This window comes from Dermacentor variabilis, chromosome 6, assembly GCF_050947875.1.
Source record: "Dermacentor variabilis isolate Ectoservices chromosome 6, ASM5094787v1, whole genome shotgun sequence".
NCBI lineage: Eukaryota > Metazoa > Arthropoda > Arachnida > Ixodida > Ixodidae > Dermacentor > Dermacentor variabilis.
This window is the reverse complement of record NC_134573.1, coordinates 161,905,821-161,925,923: the sequence shown is the minus strand read 5'-3', so window position 1 is coordinate 161,925,923 and position 20,103 is coordinate 161,905,821. Positions and strand designations below refer to the sequence as shown.

The 20,103-nt window shown below is 49.7% G+C and overlaps 2 protein-coding genes and 1 pseudogene across 4 annotated transcripts in view; 1 reads left to right on the top strand and 2 right to left on the bottom strand.

Annotated features, from left to right (window-relative positions):
- LOC142585622 (longistatin-like) overlaps positions 1 to 14,358 on the bottom strand; it is a 155,638-nt gene extending 141,280 nt beyond the window's left edge. For both annotated transcript variants that reach the window (XM_075696532.1, XM_075696530.1), the window contains exon 1: positions 14,122 to 14,358. Coding sequence is in view for 1 of the 2 variants with exons in the window: in XM_075696530.1 (XP_075552645.1) it covers positions 14,122 to 14,138 (17 nt within the window). In the remaining variant the exon portion in view is untranslated. The remainder of the gene's footprint in view (positions 1 to 14,121) is intronic.
- LOC142584521 (uncharacterized) lies at positions 2,220 to 11,508 on the bottom strand (annotated as a pseudogene).
- Positions 14,359 to 15,145: 787 nt separating the features above from the next.
- LOC142585620 (sodium- and chloride-dependent GABA transporter 1-like) overlaps positions 15,146 to 20,103 on the top strand; it is a 38,051-nt gene continuing 33,093 nt past the window's right edge. For both annotated transcript variants that reach the window (XR_012829110.1, XM_075696528.1), the window contains exons 1-3: positions 15,146 to 15,300; positions 18,237 to 18,393; positions 19,220 to 19,403. Coding sequence is in view for 1 of the 2 variants with exons in the window: in XM_075696528.1 (XP_075552643.1) it covers positions 18,271 to 18,393; positions 19,220 to 19,403 (307 nt within the window). In the remaining variant the exon portion in view is untranslated. The remainder of the gene's footprint in view (positions 15,301 to 18,236; positions 18,394 to 19,219; positions 19,404 to 20,103) is intronic.

Here is a 20,103-nt window from a genome sequence, read left to right as displayed (position 1 = left end):
CCTTTTCTCATGCGATGAAATATACTAACAGTAAAAACGTTCCTAGAGATATATGCATATCCACAGAGGTCAAAATATGTTTTCATTACTGAATCGGCTTCATTTTTGAACCATCAATGGTACCGCTCACGTTGCCCTCAAGTTCTTTTCATACAAAAACTATTGGACGTATTAAATGTTCACCTATACGAGGTGGTCTTACTGAATTCCCCTAAGCCCGCCGATAAAATTGAATTTGACGATATTTTTCCAAACAATACCAAACATTTGCCCTATCAAGATATCACTGGTATATTGGAAGACCACCTTACCCAATGGGTACAAAGGCCGTTATAGCGATTGATGCTTTCGTCTGTGAAGAGAAGGCAGGTGTGGGCATTGTATCACTGTGTCTTAATTGGTCTTTTTCCATTCGACTACCTGACGTCACGCCTATCTTTCAGGTGGAATTATTTCCCAATTGTCTTACCTTTGCGAAAATTATCATCGTCTCTGTCATCAGCCGTAATTTTAACTGATTAGAGAGTTTTAGAATAGGGGCCCCAATAGTTTGGGACCCCAAAGAGCTTTACGGGTTTTAGCATTGGGGCACGCAGGAGTGAAGAGCTTTAGAATAGGGCTTTGCGTTAATGGATAGCGTCTTGCGCTGACAGCGACACTACGGCGTCAAAGAAAAGCTAGTAAAATAATTAAATAAACTATACCATTTTATGATAAGAATAGTAATTTTGACTTTCACGTTTTATCGTTTAATTACAATTTAGAGGTTATTCTATTAGCAGCAAACATTAGTTGCGCCTAGTTTTCAGTAACCAAACTTACGCGCCTTCACCAGACAAGCTAAGCCGTGTTAGGCCTGCAGGCCATGAAATCCACAATCGAATTCAGAATCAGCGACGTCTAATGAATCAATCTTCATAACACACACTAGTTGAGAGAAAACGATAACCACAATCACTTCTCCCAGCTTGCGAACTTCACGCGTTACCGCGAATCGAACCCAGTTTGGTGTTAGGTTAGAGCCGTCGCTTCGATGGGTGCCGCCATGTTTGTTTACACAAGTCTTTTGGGGCTCTCGCTAAACCAGTGAAATAGCGTACCCGACGCAAAACCCAAACGCAGTTTACGTCTCGCGCAAGCACAGTGGCTTCGACGCTATTTCTTTGGGGCTGCAAACGTTCGCCCCCCCCCCCCCCCCCCAATTCTAAAACTTTCTATTGTCTCTCTGTTCTGCACTAACCACGGCCAAATTGTCAGAATCATTAGAAACAGTCTATTCTCTCCTCCCTAGACATTTGCGCCTCCTTTCTTTAGTGTGGGTGCCAGGCCACAAAGGTCTAGCCTTAAATGAATATGCAGATGCACTGGCAGTAGTATCCCACGATGTTCCTGTAATCCCTATTTTATCTACGTCTGCCTGTATCATTGCGACGTGATTAAAAAAATATTCTACTACAAATAGCTTCGCCAAGTCATCGCTGTCGTCATCTGATTTTCTGCATCTCAATTTACCTTGGAATAACAAATGGTGTTTCACTAGAAAAGTCGAAGTAACGATTATGGGACTGCGGTGCCGAGTCCCACTGAAACTTTACCTTCACAGGTCTGGTCTGGCTATATCACCTTTGTGCCCTTAATGCAATGCGAGTGAATCTCTGCAACACTTCTGGACCAGTCGCCGGTTCGTTATTCAAAGGAAAAGATTTTTGGAAGATCCCTTCCAGAACCTCGGCATAAATTTGACTCTTCCGGTAATTCTTTTCTTTGGGGCTACCGTACTGGCTTATAGCCACAGGAATGTTTATAGCCGCAGGAATATTGCGCAAGACAAAAGGAATTGCATGCTAAAATCTTTCTTTTACTTCAATGAACTGGAAAACTTTATTACGGTCCTGCAGGACGCGCTTAGCGCGTAGTGGCCATCTCCCACGTAGGGACCGACAAGGAGTACCTGACTGCCGCTTCGCGGGCCTGCTGGACGGCCCATTGCTGGTCGGCGAGTAGTGGACTTCTCTGAGGGACTTCTCCCATTTGTCCGCTGTAGAGTCGGGAAGAGCATCTCTACACTCCCAGAGCATGTGTGCGAGTGTCGCCGCGTCTCCGCATGGCGGGCACGTGTCGCTGGGGTACGCGTCGTCATCGAATACGTGTAATTTGGCGGGGTTTGGGCACATGTGCATCTGTAGTAAGCGTAGTGTTAGCGCTTTAAAAAAAAACCTTTATTGTCCAACAATAACACCCTTGGCACGCGAGCGGTGCTGTGTGATCACTGATGAAGTAACAAGAGTCTGGTATGTACAGATAGATTGGCGTGATGCAGCACACCAGTGATGACAGGAAATCACTTCTTTTTGCGCCCCCGCGACCAGTGGTGGTCGCATGGGGCCGGGCCCTGGCCCCATCGGTCCCATTGGTGGCCTCATGCCTGGCTTCATCATGTTGGGGGCATCGGAGTCCCATCTTGGGCATGGGTCCTGGCGTATGTCCTGGCATGGGGCCCGGCATGGGTCCCATGTGGGGTCGCCCGACTAGTGGCATCCGGTGTGGAGGACCCGGTTGTAGCGCTGCTGGTGGAAAAATCATGACACCGGTGTTTGGATCGGGATCGCTGGTACGATCTGTTGGGAACTCGGCGCTGACGCCCGTGGTTGTACCTGGGTCGCAAGCCCCAAGGGTAGCGTTGGCCTGGCGGCCTGGGGTACAACTGGAAGCATCCGAAGGTCCCGGCAAAGCATGAGTCGACTGGTAACAACGAAACAACTTGTTTATTTTAACATCGCAAAGAGTTGGTGGTCAGGTTTGACCGAAGTAGAGAGACGGGAGAGCACTTCACTCAACAGAAGAAATCGGAGCCCTCCCTTTTGCGTCCGGGGGCAGCTGTTTTTATACTCTCGCAGTTGAGGGCAAGAAGGAACCCCTCAAAAGACGAGCACGTGAATGTACAATGGGCTAATGGTGACGCACACTGTCGTAGCGATGCCGTAGCACCATGACGAGCACGATCTCGTAGCACCCTGTCGAGCACGATCTCGTAGCACCCTGTTGTAGCGCTGCCGGTCGGGCACAATGACTGTAATGAGAGGATGGTCCCTGCTTTGGCATCGCCTGTTTCGGGCACAATGACTGGAATGAGAGGATGGTCCCTGCTTTGGCATCGCCTGTTTCGGGCACAATGACTGGAATGAGAGGATGGTCCCTGCTTTGGCATCGCCTGTTTCGGGCACAATGACTGGAATGCGAGGATGATCCCTATGCGGTCGCATCGCCGCAGTCGCGCCTGGAAACACCTGGCGATGAGTGTTGCGGCGACGACGATCGGGCCAAAATGTCTGCCGCCCCGCCGCAGTCGCGCCGGCAAAACCACGTGTCGCAGGCGAAACGCAACAGACCGCCCCGCCGGGGGAAGGAGATCCCGATGGACAGGGGACTGCATCCGCTGTCCGGAGGGAAGTCGCTCGATGATGCTCATAACCGAAGTCGGGCGTCCCTCGACGTTTCTCGAGCGCAGCGCACAGAGAAGGCCTCGTTCTCTAGTTCAGGTTCGCACGGGACACTGCAAAGTGACTTCGGGAGAGTTCACATTTTTGTTCTCGTTCCCGGCAAGCGTTAGAACTACGCTGAAACTCAACCGCTCAGTCAGCAAGCACGGCACAACCCTCACTAAGCCCTGCCAGGCTCTTTCCCCTTTTTATACCACTGCCTAGTTCCTTACAGTAGTCTAGCATCACTCAGAACGCGTCCACAAATTGAAAAATTGCACTAGAAAGCATATCATCACTTTGAAACACTAAACAAAAGCAATATGTTAAAAAAATTCCTGCCTCAGGAAGAAAAACATCAGTAACCAACAATTTTGAGGCTGATTCCTACGTTAGGGGCTTCGACTTAAGCCATCGGCGTTACCGTTGAGACTCCCCTTTTTGTAACGCACCTCAAAGGAATATTGTTGTAAAGCGAGGCTCCAGCGCAGGAGGCGGCCATTTTTGGAAGAGGTGGTCTGCAGCCATTGGAGAGGGCAGTGATCCGTCTCAATGATAAACCTCGAGCCGGCTAGATAGCATGACAATTTCTGAACGGCCCACACGAGACACGCACACTCTTTCTCGGTGGCGCTATACGCCTGCTCACGACTGGTCAGCTTACGACTAGCATACAGGACGGGGTGTTCTACTTCTCCATTTTCCCGTTGGCACAGTACAACGCCCATGCCTCGCTCACTAGCATCGCACTGAACAATGAACCCTTTTGTATAGTCTGGCGATCGTAGCACAGGCTGGCTTGTTAGGGCACTCTTTAGGGCGCTAAAAGCTCTTTCCTTTGTCTCGTCCCAGACGACTGTTTGAGGCTCTGTTTTTCTTAGAGCATCCGTCAGGGGAGCCGCGATATCAGAGTACCTAGGGATGTACCTCTGATAGTAGCCGGCGACACCCAAGAACGACCGAATATCGGTCTTGGTGCGCGGTTGCGGAAAGTCTCGCACAGCGGCCACTTTTATTTCAGAGGGGCGGCGACGACCCTGACCAATCACGTGACCGAGGTAGACAACCTCGGCCTGTGCTAACTGGCACTTAGGAGCCTTGACTGTCAAGCCCGCTTCGCGCAGGCGGGTTAGCACTGCCCGCAAGTGTGCCATATGCTCAGACCAGGATGCGGAGAATATCGCTACGTCGTCTAGATACGGTAAAGCGAATTCTTGCTGTCCCCGCAACACTTTATCCATGAGACTTGAAAAACAGTATGGCGCGTTCTTCAAACCAAAACTCAACACTTTAGGACGGAATGTTCCCATTGGTGAAATGAACGCCGCATACCTACTAGCCTCTTCTGTAAGTGGAACCTGCCAATAACCCCTGACAAGATCTAGGGTGGAAATAAACTGAGCGCTACTAACTTTCTCAAGGCGCTCCTCGATGTTAGGGATCGGATAAATTTGATCCTTAGTGATGGAATTAAGCCTGCGGTAGTCGACGCAAGGACGAGGTTCCTTGCCCGGTACCTCAACTAAAATCAAAGGGGAGGTATAATCACTCTCACCTGCCTCAATAACACCGAGCTGTAGCATTTTCTTTACCTCAGCCTCCATAATATCGCTCTGGCGGGGTGACACCCGATACGCCTTGGATCGTACTGGCTCTGGGGAGGTAAGTTCTATATCATGAGTAAGTACCGAAGTCCTACCAGGCCTCTCAGAGAACAGACCTTGAAACTCGTGTAATAGCTGGTGTAGTTCGGTTTTCTGCTCAGGCGACAGCGGTGCTTTACTGATAAGGTCACTAATGACTTGACCGGTGTCTTCCCTGTTCGTCACTGAGCCTAGTCCCGGAAGCTCGATCGGAAGCTCTTCAGGAACGTTTACCATCATGCACACCACTGCTTCCCTTTGTCTATAAGGTTTGAGCAGATTACAGTGGTAAACTTGCTGTGCTTTCCGCTTTCCTGGCAGACTTACCACGTAGTTAACGTCCGACAGTTTCTGAACAATTCGTGCTGGGCCCTCCCACTGCACGTCTAGTTTGTTGTTTAGCGATGTGCGCAATATCATGACCTCATCGCCAACCTCAAAACGACGGGCCCTGGCTGTCCGATCATAATAAACCTTGGCCCTCTGCTGGGCCTTTGTCATTGCTTCACCTGACAACTCCTGTGCCCTTCTTAAGCGTTCGAGGAGCTTAAGCACGTACTCCACCACGACTGGGTCGTCGCCCCTACCTTCCCACGATTCTCGAAGCATGCGAAGCGGAGATCGAAGCGAGCGACCGTACACCAGTTCAGCTGGCGAAAACCCCGTAGCCGCATGCGGCGCGGTTCTTAACGCAAACATCACCCCAGGCAAACACAGCTCCCAGTCAGTTCGATGTTCAAAACACAACGCTCTCAACACGCGCTTCATGACGGAGTGGAGCTTCTCAACGGAATTCGACTGTGGGTGGTACACTGAGCTGTGTAACAGCTTTACCCCACACCTTTCGAGAAAAGTTGTCGTCAAAGCGCTTGTAAACACTGTGCCCTGATCTGATTGGATTTCCGCAGGGAAACCAACTCGCGCAAATATGGACAGTAGTGCATTAACTATCTCAACTGAGCTGAGTTCTTTAAGCGGCACTGCTTCAGGGAACTTTGTCGCTGGGCAGATCACAGTCAAAATGTGTCTGTACCCCGTGGCTGTTACCGGCAGAGGTCCCACAGTATCAATAACGAGCCGTCTAAAAGGCTCCGTTATGATAGGTACCAATTTCAACGGCGCCCTTGATTTGTCCCCTGGTTTGCCCACCCGCTGACAAGTGTCACATGTCCTCACGAAATGGTCTGCGTCCCGAAAACACCCTGGCCCAGTGTACTCTTGCAAGAGACGGTCCTTAGTTTTCTTAACTCCAAGGTGTCCGGACCACGAACCCCCGTGTGACAAGCGCAACAGATCCTGACGATAGCATTGAGGCACGATCAGCTGATCGAACTCCACTCCTCTTCGGTCTAGATACTTCCGGTACAGGACTCCACCCCTTTCCACAAAACGCGCAGTTTTCCTGGCGATACCTTCTTTGACATTGCAGCGCACGTTTTCCAGGCTGCCATCCTTTTTTTGCTCGGCTATCAAAGCCGACCGGCTGACTTTTAGCAACCTATCAAGTCCGTCTGACGTAGGCGCGATGAGCAAATCAGTAGATAGCTCTTCTAACTTTCCCGTGTCGGGCATTTCCTCTCCAGTATCTGGCGCCTTTAACGTTACAGACTCAAGTTTATTCAGTTCGGGCGTGCTCGGAATATCAGCTTGCTGCGCCTCTGACCCTTTTTCGTTGTTTGATAACGTCGGCCCCGCAACTACCGCCTTTGCAGCGAGCTCCCGAACCTTCGATCTGGTTAAGGCCTGAACACTAGCTTCACCAAACAAAAGCCCCTTCTCGCGCAGGAGGTGATCGGACCTGTTTGAAAATAGGTACGGGTACTGGGGTGGCAGCATAGATGACACTGCCGCCTCTGTCTCAAGCGCTCCGAAAGGTCCTTCAATAAGCACCTTTGCTACTGGCAGACACACGCTATGAGCTTCCACGGCTTGCTTGATCCACGCGCACTCGCCCGTGAACATATGGGGTTCTACGTAAGATGGGTGAACTACATCCATCGTAGCTGCGGAATCGCGAAGCACTCGGCACTCTTTCCCGTTCACGAGGAGGTCTCGCATGTAAGGCTCGAGAAGCTTCATGTTCTCGTCAGTGCTGCCTATTGAAAAAAACACAACTTTTGGTGTTGTTTCCGGACACTGCGCCGAAAAGTGACCCGGCTTCTGGCACGTATAACAAACGCCCGCTCGCCGCATCTCGAACCGCTTTCTGCGTTCGGCTTCGGCTGCCGCCGTCTCCTTAGGTTCGGTCGCACTGCTTCCACTCGCATCCGCACTACGCGTGTTCCCCTTTGCTCTCATGGGTGTGAACTTCGGCCTCTCGAACTTCGAGCCAAATTCACCCTTTTGACCATCCTTAGCTCCGCGAGCCCGACGCGTCACAAACTCCTCGGCTAGCTCAGCGGCTTTAGCCACCGTACAAACGTCTGGCCTATCCAAGACCCAGTATCGCACGTTCTCCGGTAACCGACTATAAAACTGTTCTAGCCCGAAGCACTGCAGAACTTTATCGTGGTCACCAAACGATTTCTCTTCTTTGAGCCACTCCTGCATGTTCGACATAAGCCTATACGCAAACTCTGTATATGACTCACTTTTGCCTTTCTCATTTTCCCGAAACTTCCGACGGAACGCCTCCGCAGACAGCCGGTACTTTTTTAGCAGACTCGATTTTACTTTGTCGAAATCCTCTGCCTCCTCTCTATCCAAGCGAGCGACAACGTCGGCCGCCTCGCCGGGTAACAAAGTGAGCAAGCGCTGTGGCCACGTTTCCCGAGAGAACCCCTGCTTCTCGCACGTTCGCTCAAAGTTAACCAGGAACAAACCAATGTCCTCTCCAAGCTTAAACGGCCGCATCAGGTCAGTCATTTTGAACAATACTCGTTCTCCTGCACCGTGTGCCTGACTTCCATTACGAGCGCGTTCCATCTCTACCTCGAGACGCTTCATTTCCAAAGCGTGTTCGCGCTCTTCTTTTTCTTTCTGTTCTTTAAGTTCACGCTCTTCTTTTTCTTTCTGTTCTTTAAGTTCGCGCTCCTGTCTTTTTGACCTCTCCTCAATAGTCTCAAGGCATTCCGACAGCTCGTCATCCTCAGCCTCTAACTCAAGAATAGCCTTTAGCAGTTCAGGTTTTCTTAGTTTGTCTGAGACATCCAGACCCAACTCTCTTGCAAGCTCCAACAATTTCGGTTTGCGCAACGACTTCAAATCCATGGCTGCTCTGAATGCTGCTTTCTCTACTGCTTACTATTGTCTTGCCGCAAACTAACCCGGCAGCAACGACAACCACAATTACCAGCTCTGTTTCTGACACTAACAAAAAGCCTGGCAAAGCTCAGAAGAAGAAAGTCCCGCACTCACCAAACCTCGCAGCCAAGAGTCCAGCGCAGTCGTTCCGCTGCAGGCAACCAGTCGTCACACAGGGCTCGTTGCACTGCTCCCGGATCGTCGTTGAGCTGCTCAGCATACCGTCAACTGCATCTCTTCGCTGCTGGCCTCCGTTGTCGCGATCTCACCGCTGGCAGACAGTTGTTTGAAGTCGGAGGCGATCTCACCGCTGCCAACCAGATGTTTGGATCGGGATCGCTGGTACGATCTGTTGGGAACTCGGCGCTGACGCCCGTGGTTGTACCTGGGTCGCAAGCCCCAAGGGTAGCGTTGGCCTGGCGGCCTGGGGTACAACTGGAAGCATCCGAAGGTCCCGGCAAAGCATGAGTCGACTGGTAACAACGAAACAACTTGTTTATTTTAACATCGCAAAGAGTTGGTGGTCAGGTTTGACCGAAGTAGAGAGACGGGAGAGCACTTCACTCAACAGAAGAAATCGGAGCCCTCCCTTTTGCGTCCGGGGGCAGCTGTTTTTATACTCTCGCAGTTGAGGGCAAGAAGGAACCCCTCAAAAGACGAGCACGTGAATGTACAATGGGCTAATGGTGACGCACACTGTCGTAGCGATGCCGTAGCACCATGACGAGCACGATCTCGTAGCACCCTGTCGAGCACGATCTCGTAGCACCCTGTTGTAGCGCTGCCGGTCGGGCACAATGACTGTAATGAGAGGATGGTCCCTGCTTTGGCATCGCCTGTTTCGGGCACAATGACTGGAATGAGAGGATGGTCCCTGCTTTGGCATCGCCTGTTTCGGGCACAATGACTGGAATGAGAGGATGGTCCCTGCTTTGGCATCGCCTGTTTCGGGCACAATGACTGGAATGCGAGGATGATCCCTATGCGGTCGCATCGCCGCAGTCGCGCCTGGAAACACCTGGCGATGAGTGTTGCGGCGACGACGATCGGGCCAAAATGTCTGCCGCCCCGCCGCAGTCGCGCCGGCAAAACCACGTGTCGCAGGCGAAACGCAACACCGGTTAGAGGCTTGGCCTGATACTGGGAGGACTGGAACTTTCCCGCCTTGAATGCCGCCGTTGTGACATCAGTGAGGTTCTGTGCCTGTTCCTCCATCCATTTCTGGTAGTAGAACTTGACATTCTCCTTGTGCTTGCGGCCATTGCAGTGGGTCTTGCGCACCGACGGCGAGTCGTGCATGAGGTAGGTGTCACAGTAGTCGCAGTAGTACTTCGGTATCTCGACCAGGCGGCCTCCTCTTCGGACTCGCGAATACACTGTAATGCCAAGACAGCAACAATTCACCGCCGTCTCACATATACCAGAGAACAGCGAAGGCTTTCAGGGCTTCGCCTCTGGCAACAACATTCTCAGCACTATTTTGCAGTGATGCCTTCACCTTCACAGCGGTTCAGTTTGGGGTGTGGTGGCAGAAAGATGCGGCGCCCCAGGTAGAAGTGTTTTGTTATTTCGCTGTACGTAATGAGCGCGTCCCGGTTGTCCTCTAGTTCGACGAGATGAGGTTGACCGAGGACGGCACGGTCGGTAAACGCGCACGCTGCGTCGTGGGCGATCTCGTTGAGGTTGTGCGGGGCGCCCTGCACCCGGCCGAGATGGGCGGGGCACCAGATGACAGTGTGGTGCTTGAGGGTGCTGGGGTCCGTGCTACGGAGGATGCGTAACGCCTAGTCGGAGACGACGCCAAGTTCGAAGGCTTTGGTGGCTGGTCCGAAGTCGCTGTAGATCACTTCCCGTTCGCGGTCGAGCACGGACAGGGCTATGACTAGCTGCTCCGCCACCAGGATCGTGGAACATATATATGATCACAATTTTACTGTAATACTTATCAACCTAATCATTCATACCAGATACAGTAGACATTTTAATTCCCATTTACAAAACACTTGTTTAATTTCCCTTTATTCTCCCCCAAAAATTAAGAATAACAGTTTTATCACCGCTCGATTCATGGCTGATCCCCCAGAGTGGGTTGCGCCATTTACCTGAAGAACAAGAACATCGTCCCAGTTTCCTTCTTGATGGCCCTGACCTCTTACTTGTGATTCCGGCATACCTGGCCCAGCATCTTGATGCGCCGACAGCGGGGCACCTTGGCGTTTCACGCACGCAGTTGGTTCTACTGGCCAGACATGTGTTGCACGGTGCGCCGTTACATGGCCTCTTGTGACCTTTGTTAGCGCCAGAAAAAGCCACCACTCTCTTCTGCTGGCCATCTTCAGCCTCTCGACGTTCCACATGAGCCGTATCATCTCGTCGGCCTCGACTTACTTGGCCCGTTTCCTCTGTCTGTCTCAGGAAACAGATGGGTTGCCGTCGCTACAGACTATATGCGACGCGATTCGCGATCACCCGTGCTCTTCCCATCAGTTGCAGGAACAACGTTGCGGTCTTCTTACTACATGACGTCATTCTCCAGCATGGGGCACCTCGGCAATTCCTAACCGACCGGGGCAGAGTTTCTTACGAAGGTGATCGAGGACATTCTATGGTTTTACTCGACGCAACACAAGCTGACTACGGTCTATACCATCCACGAACGAATGGCTTGACGGAGCGACAGAACCGAACAATTACCGACATGCTGGCAATGTATGTGTCCGCCGACCACCAGGAATGGGACACTGCAGTGCCTTTTCTGACATTCGCGTATAACACGTCAAGATATGAAACCTCTCGTTATTTGCCTTTCTTTTCCTTATTCGGCCGAAATCTAACGTTGCCTATGGACGCGTTAGTGCCTTCCGCGTGCCCTCCCCCCCCCCCTACCGAGTATGCTCGAGAGGAAATCTAACGTTGCCTATGGACGCGTTAGTGCCTTCCGCGTGCCCTCCACCCCCCCCCCCCCTACCGAGTATGCTCGAGAGGATATTGCCCGTGCTGATCATGCACGTCAAGTACTTGACGTTTCCCGTGCTCGATTCAGAGAGTCGCAGAACCACCAGCAATCTCGATACAATAGCCAATACAGGACTACCCACTTTGGTACTTGGCCCCTTGTCCTCCTCTGGTCCCCAGCGCGCCATGTCGGGCCTTCTAAAAAGCTGCTGTTCCCGTACACTGGCCCATATCGGGTGTGTCGCAACGTGACCGACGTAACGTACGAAATCACTCCGTTGTCGTCGTCCTCATCGGCTCAACCCCACACTGACATCGTACACGTCGTCAGACTGAAGCCATATCGTGTCATAGACACTGATTAACCCTGTGTGTGCAGCGATCCTTTTCCGTGCCATCGTACTTAGACTGCACCGATTCGGTGCTTTTGCCGCCGGAGGGTAATGTTGTTAACCACCTGTCGTGTAGACGAAGAAGACGTTGCATGTAGACGAGAAAGAGGACGAGCTGTGCCCTGGCCTGCCATGTTTGTTGTTGTGGTGTCACTCGCTGTAACTCTCTAAATAATACATTTTGACATTTCCCCGTAACAATATGGACACTCCAGATGTATTTCTGCCTTCGCCGTCGGCGTCGCTGCGATGTTCTGTATAAAGTCCAAGGGTGATAACATCGTCACCACGCGCTGTATGCTGTATATGCGAGGGTGAGCCAACGATGGTGGCTGAAATCTCGCGCCTGCAAAATAAGAAAAGGGGGAGGAAGCGCGCCGTCTTCCGTCGCGTGTAAGGCACCGGGGGAAGGGTAGAGAGAGAGGGGGACGTTCTACTTCGACGGCTACTGCGTACGGCGCTGCCGTGCGCAGCCGCGCGCGCGCTGTCTTAAAAGCGATCTGCAAGGGTGCACCGAGTACTGATAGCTTCATGTACGCTGTGTTTTATCGCTTAGTTCACGTTGAAGCATGAGGCAACACGAAGGTCAATTTGCTTGCTGCTGCTTCCGTGCTTCTTCCATCCAGCGTTTTGACAGGAAATTTTTATGGTCATCGAGTGAGAGGTGTTCATGTTTGCTTAATTGTGCGCGCGTGACATCATGTCGTGTTAATTTAATTAGTTATTTAATATTTGTAAGTTTACACGGCCGAAAAATCTACTATCCTTACTTGGTACAACTGTCTGCTAATTTGCAAATGCAATCGATACTTCGCCTTTCGGGAAAAACATCGGGGAAGCTTGGTAAGGTCAGAAAAGACGCAATAAACAACATAGAAAGCGGGTGGCTACGCCACCTTGAAGATCCCTCGCCATCTCTTCGTGGCGTCATAGATTTTGATGGCGTCTGCTAGGGCTGAGTTAACTTGTTATCGGTAAAGATAAGTTACATGGTATTCTAAGCGAGCCAAAGACTGAACTTCAAAGGTTTTGATAACATTTTCTGCGCCATAAAGGCAGAAATAGGAGAAAATACTTTGAAATCCTTGACGCTGCACTGACGTCACACTGACGTCGTACCGACGCTACACAGTTCTGGCTTGAAATTAAAGCAATGGAAATTTGGCCTTCATTTTACTTTCTAGCAATCAACGGTTAACGAATATTGCGGTTTTTTAAAGAAGTACATTGTGAGTCCAAACTTATTTGATGTTTCTCTTTAGTACTCCTTTAAAGAAAGCGTTGTAACGAATTAGCTTCCGTTGGCACGAAGTGGAACCAGGAGGCGAGCGTCGTTAAGGAGGCTTCAGAAATTTCCACATTTGTTGTCGGTGGTCGTGAAAGGAAGATTACCCACCACGTTTCAATACCAGCTGTGGCTGGAAACGTCGCTGCAGCGATGTACACACATGTCAAGCTGTCTCCGTCACGAGGAAAGTGCACCATCTATCAGTCAGATATACAAGGTGACACGGAACATATGTGCGCTTTCAAGTTATATACCACGCCAACACGTAACTTAGTTTTAACAAATGAGGCGTTATCAGACCGAGTCATAAGTCTTGTCGGCGTACTTGTAAAGAGTCTTGTAACCTTACTACGTCACACACGTTCTTTCCCAGGGATGCATGTTGAAAAATTTAACGTGCGTTCTGCCCCGGAATTGGCACAGCTTTCTCTGGCGCCTCTTGGCCTGACTTGCTAAGCATTTAGATTATCGCGGCCGCCAAACGCCAATTCGATATATTGGCTGACTTGTGTCGGGTTAGTGCAAATGCTGCCTGGAGAGATCCGACCAAGGATGTTCTAGCCGCGCTCTGTTCAGAGAGGGAGAACCCCGAGTTCGTACTACAGGAGCACATTCTGAACCCTCCTCTGAACTATACTTGGGCATTGAGCATCTCATCCCATCCGTCACTTTTTGCATCCGGATGCTGAAGACGTCAAGCCATCATCATCTGACCGAGACGACGCAACAGTTTTAGTTCAAGGAGAAGAAAATGAATTTTCACACACATGCATGTCACGGATACAGTACCTGTTATAGAGGAAGTAGTACTGCGCTCACACAGCAGAACGTTTATTTGCTCCACAAGCTTGATTTCCGACTGGACTGGAAAAGCCCGGCTCTGTATAAGCTCGATACTAGAGAGAAATCGAAATTTACTGACGTCACCCAGCAAGCCGTCGGGAGTATCATGCAGCCCTCCATGATTCCTGAGACGTCAATATCTGCAAGGACGTTCTGAAGGCTCAATCAACTGCAGCCACCACTTGGCTCTCGTGTGCGTGCAACGGGACACGGCGCACAACTCGTTTGGAGACGCGACATTTCATGTGTAACCGACGCCCCGCAGCCTCCCGACTCACCTCGTGCTTCCCTTCATCTCAGCCCTTTGGTTTCCTGCCGCGGTATTGCAGAAGCACAGCCAGTGGGGCTTCCGTATCGCTTCTGTAACAGCAAGGTGCTACCATTCAATCATGCCTGCCACGCCAGTACTGTCTTCACTGCAGCAAGAACACAGAAACGTGCTTCCTGCGTGATACTACGTGCCAGCCGACCTCCGTTTCAGACACTTCACGTAAAAGACACGCCGTCGAGGTGGTCCCTTTGCGAGACGGAACTTTTGTAAGAAGTTTCAACAGCCAGACGGTAAGGCCGTGTCGTACTTTTTTATTTTTTTATTTTTTGCTGCAACGAACGCGTCCCGTGGAGCATACCTTTTAACAAGGAGAAGAGAAGCGGTTCTCGCCGGCCTTACAAAGAAAAAAAAAAAGGAAATATACCAGGCTGCCAAGAAGAAGAAGACGCAACTGTGTTTTCTACTGCCAGAACAAAATCTCGTGACACTCCACGTTTTACTACTACACTCTAGTACTACTTGGTGGGGGTTCTTTTTTTTGTGTGTGTGCTTCCGGCGAGAACGGGAGTAGCATCGACGACACAAGCACGTGTGCTGTTGCGTTGACGAAAGTATAGATTTAGATGATTTAACGTCACAAATTAAGCTCGCCCGAATGCTGTTCGATTGCAAAACGCATATACCTCCACGGTTGAGCACTCGAGAGGTTTCCAGTCTATCAAAATCGCTGGCCACCTTACAGGCGCCAGCTCTATAGTGGCAGTACCAACACTCCGATGTTGCGGCGGCAGATCCATCACCTTGGTGAAGACGTGTACGGCGCGCTGCTAATGAACACCGTAAACAGATCACATAACGAAAGGCAGCTGGTTAAAGTGTCACAAACAAAAAAATGTAAAAAAAAAAAAACACCCCGCGAAGTGACCGTGCTCCCATCTTGGAATTCGAACAAAAACCTCCCGCGGTGAGAGGTGGGCTTCTGAGTGACACGTGTAGTAGACGTTTCGTTTTTTTTTTCTTTTGCTACTGGCTTCATAAGCACCTCCCGCTCTCCGCTCGCCTTGTCTTCGGTCTACGTGACTCGGCATCCACCCAGTTTTACGGCTTGCCCTGCCGCAAGAGTATTTGCTTTCGCCTGTCCACACATTCGCCAGAGGGATCGAAGGAGCGGCAACCGAAGTGCAAGGTAAAGCAAGCCTTTATTCCTATCAATCAAAAAATATAAAGTACTTCCATATGTCTACGTGTCCTGCAGGCATAAGCACAAGACGCTCATTATTATATGGTTTTCCTACGTTTGCTTTGCAGCTATCCTTTATGAACGGTCTTAGCAGCCATGTTCACTCCAATTGCTTAAGTGCGTAGGTCGTGACGAGAACTCTACGTATATATATATATATATATATATATATATATATATATATATATACATATCCGTAGCAAGGGGAGAACTCCTCTTGGCATCTTCGCTGAAGACCTCCTTGGTCGACATGGCGGAATGGGCTGCTATAGCTCTCGTATTACTTGACACAAAACGTACTACAGTGCACATGTACACGGACTCCCGAGCAGCGGTTAGAGCGTTCGCTTCGGGATTGATAGCCCACGACCGTGCGCGGGGTTTCATATGCCGCGAGGGTACAGTGTCTCGGGTGAGTTCGGGAGAGCTCGGCCACAGTGATCCTCTAGTTACTTTTCACGAAATCACATCTCATTATATAGGGAATAGCAGAGTTTTCTCTTCCCCCATCATAAGGTCAACAGATCACAAGCTAGCACGCTCCGCATGCTCCAGATGGAGTCCTACCCCTCTAGGGGCTTTCTGAACATGCTTCACCCCGACATTGATCCACTCTGCCAAGATTGTTGCACTGAACTTTGCTCATTAAGCCACATGCTTTGGCAGTGCCCTGTGTTACAGAATTTTAACCGAGGAGAAGACTAGACGAAGGCCATCACAGACCCCAGACAATTCTTCTAGCTCCTGGCTGTCCAGATGTCCCGTGAACGAGCAGAGAGACATGGTCCCTCTGTTCCGACATGGGACTAGCCAACGCCTGGGTAGGGACCTATCTAGCAGGCTCCCTGCCTACCTCCTTAGGAACCCAATAAAGTTGTTTACAAATAGTACTACTACATCTCTCGCTCGCTCTCTCTCTCTCTCTCTCTCTCTCTCTCTCTCTCTTTGTATATATATATATATATATATATATATATATATATATATAGAAAGAGAGAGAGAGAGATGTAGTAGTACTAGTTGTAAACAACTTTATTAGGTTCCTAAGGAGGTAGGCAGGGCGCCTGCTAGATAGGTCCCTACCCAGGCGTTGGCTAGTCCCATGTCGGAACAGAGGGACCATGTCTCTCTGCTCGTTCACGGGACATCTGGACAGCCAGGAGCTAGAAGACTTGTCTGGGGTCTGTGATGGCCTTCGTCTAGTCTTCTCCTCGGTTAAAATTCTGTAACACAGGGCACTGCCAAAGCATGTGGCTTAATGAGCAAAGTTCAGTGCAACAATCTTGGCAGAGTGGATCAATGTCGGGGTGAAGCATGTTCAGAAAGCCCCTAGAGGGGTAGGACTCCATCTGGAGCATGCGGAGCGTGCTAGCTTGTGATCTGTTGACCTTATGATGGGGGAAGAGAAAACTCTGCTATTCCCTATATAATGAGATGTGATTTCGTGAAAAGTAACTAGAGGATCACTGTGGCCGAGCTCTCCCGAACTCACCCGAGACACTGTACCCTCGCGGCATATGAAACCCCGCGCACGGTCGTGGGCTATCAATCCCGAAGCGAACGCTCTAACCGCTGCTCGGGAGTCCGTGTACATGTGCACTGTAGTACGTTTTGTGTCAAGTAATACGAGAGCTATAGCAGCCCATTCCGCCATGTCGACCAAGGAGGTCTTCAGCGAAGATGCCAAGGGGAGTTCTCCCCTTGCTACGGATATATATATATATATATATATATATATATATACATATATATATATATATATATATATGTGTGTGTGTGTGTGTGTGTGTGTGTGTGTGTGCCACGTGACCCATGTCACTTGTGCAAAAATGTTAAAATACGCAAGTGCCATGTTGCTGGAAAGAACCAAGGTAATGTTGTTCGCCGTGGCGTGAAGCAAGTCAGGTTGTTTATTGTATTTCGCCTAATTACGTAATTATACTTATTATAAATAATAAACTCCTCAATCATTATATTCAGAGCAAAATTGTCTACGAGAAAACTGTAGACCATCTGAAGATTTCTCGATCCAGCTTCCCGTTGCTCAATACGGGATACACACAAGCTTTTCCCAGCGCGAAAGGAAGCGCGCGCGAAATACGAAAAAAAGCCGCACGACTTTTGTGTCCGCCACGTTTGCGTCCAAACGATAACCACTGCGGGCGCAGATCGCTTATAAATGTTGTAAAAACAATTTTGAATTTTGGGCTGCCAGGTAACAAAACCCCCAATTTCTCCCCGGTTTTCGTTTTTAAACATGACACCCAATTTTTATCCCCCGCAGTTAAAAAAAAATTATATGTAAACCCCTAAAACAAAGCACTCTAAATATAAGGAGATTGTTTTTCTTTAATTGATTTGTTGATATCGCTCACTCGTGTGTATTGTCTATTAGTTGTTATTTACACTCCGCGCAGTCGACGTGGAATATAGTTCTGTGCACTCCTTTGTTTTCCCCGCTTTCGCGTTCTATGAGCGTCGTTCTATACCAATTGCTTCTGGCCGTGTGGACCGCTAACCGGTTTCATATTATCTGCGCCGCACCTCTCTAACGCTTTGTTCCGACTTACGGAACACTTTTTTCGCAATTGGAAGCTGAATAACTGAAACTTCAATATATAGTGACTTGGTTTAAATAGAGGCCTGGGCATTTCGATTTGTCGTGCAGGTAGCGTCCACCTCTTCAGGCAGTAAACACGAACAGGACGCGCGCTATACGCTTCACGCGACTGCCAAATAAAAAAAAAATACGCATTATGCTGAACAAATAAATTATTTTGTGAGCGTATATAGAAAGAGCCGCGAAACTCCAGCCATGCAATGCCTGACGCTTAGTCTCATGATCCGCTCTTTGTTTCTGTATTTTTCTGCTTTTGTTTTAGGAAGCGCACGAGGCATACGGTCACACGGTACAGCATGATTATTAAGAAAGAAGCGCTGCCCAATGCCTTCGCACTGACGTCCCTGCGGCGACGCAGTTCGTGCAGGGACATTGGATCACCGCTGGAAGCTCAGCAGGCGGAGCCAATCTTCAAAGGGGTAAGGGGCTCTCGAGTGGCGATTACTGTCGATTACAGGGTAGGCCATATTTCGCATTTCCACGTAGGTTTTCCAGCCTCGGTAGCAGAGCTTTGACAGCGGCAGGGGGAAGGAAAGGGAAGGGCAGGGGGCGACGGTCACTGATGGAAGTGAGCTCGGAACAAAATTTCTTTTACTGCGCTTTCTGAAAAATTAGATCTCATGGCAAGTCTTTTCCTGCTCTTCCTTTAAACATATAAGAGTTGGCGGTTTTAGAGCAAACTTTCCGAATGGGCACGGAAAGCACATATTTGTTAGCAGAGTAGAGTGAGGAAAGCAAACTAAAGCTACTAATTCACGAGGTTCTCCGCCAGGCCTCCGGGTATGGGGAGTATGAGATTTCAACACCTAAATTGCAGTCGTCCGTCTGGGCCGTAACCTTACACTAGAACTGTTTGTAAGGGAACATCCCAGCCAATCGTGGTGTCGGACATATTATTCGCGAAGGCCGACCGGACAATAGTAAACGCCTCTCATGAACATAAAGATTTGAGGATGTGTGTGCCATCTTAACGTGTATGCGCCTTGGGATAATTGGACCGAGCTGAACTCTCTCTCTCTCACACACACACGCACACTAACGCACACTAACGCACGCTAACGCACACACACGCACACATACGCACACATACGCACACACACATGCACGCGTCCGTCTCGAGTCAAGAAAGCCCCGTAACTGAAGGTGCGAGTGGGGGCGCACACAGGAGAGCGTTTAGAATCAGTCTGTTCGGCGGATAGCGGACGCAACATACGGAATGTTAACTCGTACTCTGCGTGCCTCCAGGACGAAGACAGCGAAAGCTACTCGCACACGACAAGCGGCCTGGGAAGCCAGCTGGACTTGGCCGTCGAACCGAGGAGGGGCAAGTGGGCGAGCAAGGCGGACTTCATTTTCAGCTGCATCAGCTACGCCGTAGGTCTGGGCAATGTCTGGCGTTTCCCATACCTCTGCTACGAGAACGGAGGCGGTGAGAATGTTTGCGCCGCTCAGTTTGTGTCTCTGCCTGATTGCAACTTCTCAATTGCGATCACGCCGCCTCGCACGCGTGAACAGCGCGTTTTAAGTCTACTGTTCAAAGACAGTAACACACGCACTAAAAAAAAAAAAAAATGGGGAGAGGGGGCTTCTCGCGGGACAGATGGCTGGTCGGTTGAAAGTTGTATGCGTCCACGTCACGGTACAGATGAACAAATAATGAAAATAAACCCAAATATACTAATTACATTTACTTGTATAGCATTTAATTAACTGCTTCCCTAGAGCTTCCAATGGAGTACAAGGTGTGCGTTCGATCTGGATATTCTTTGTCAGCCAGATAAATTTATCAGAATATTCGATACCGTCTGCTTAAAAGCAAGCGTTATCTTATGAGTTTAAACCTAAATTTGTGACAACGGGGAAATTATATTTCACGGCTTCAATGGAACCAATATTAAAAATATTGATGCCGGTCTTTGCATATACAAGAGAAAATAAAATTTACCGATTGTGTGTCGCAAATATGTTACCTAGGTCTCCAAGTTTCCCAGTGGGAACAACTGTCACAACACTGTCAGATGTATAAATTAGGACGTCTGATCCAGGCAAAATTGATATGGCATAAAATAATTTACATTTATTGGAAACAAACACTTTTTCATGAAGAGAAACGGCGTCTGAGAAGTCAC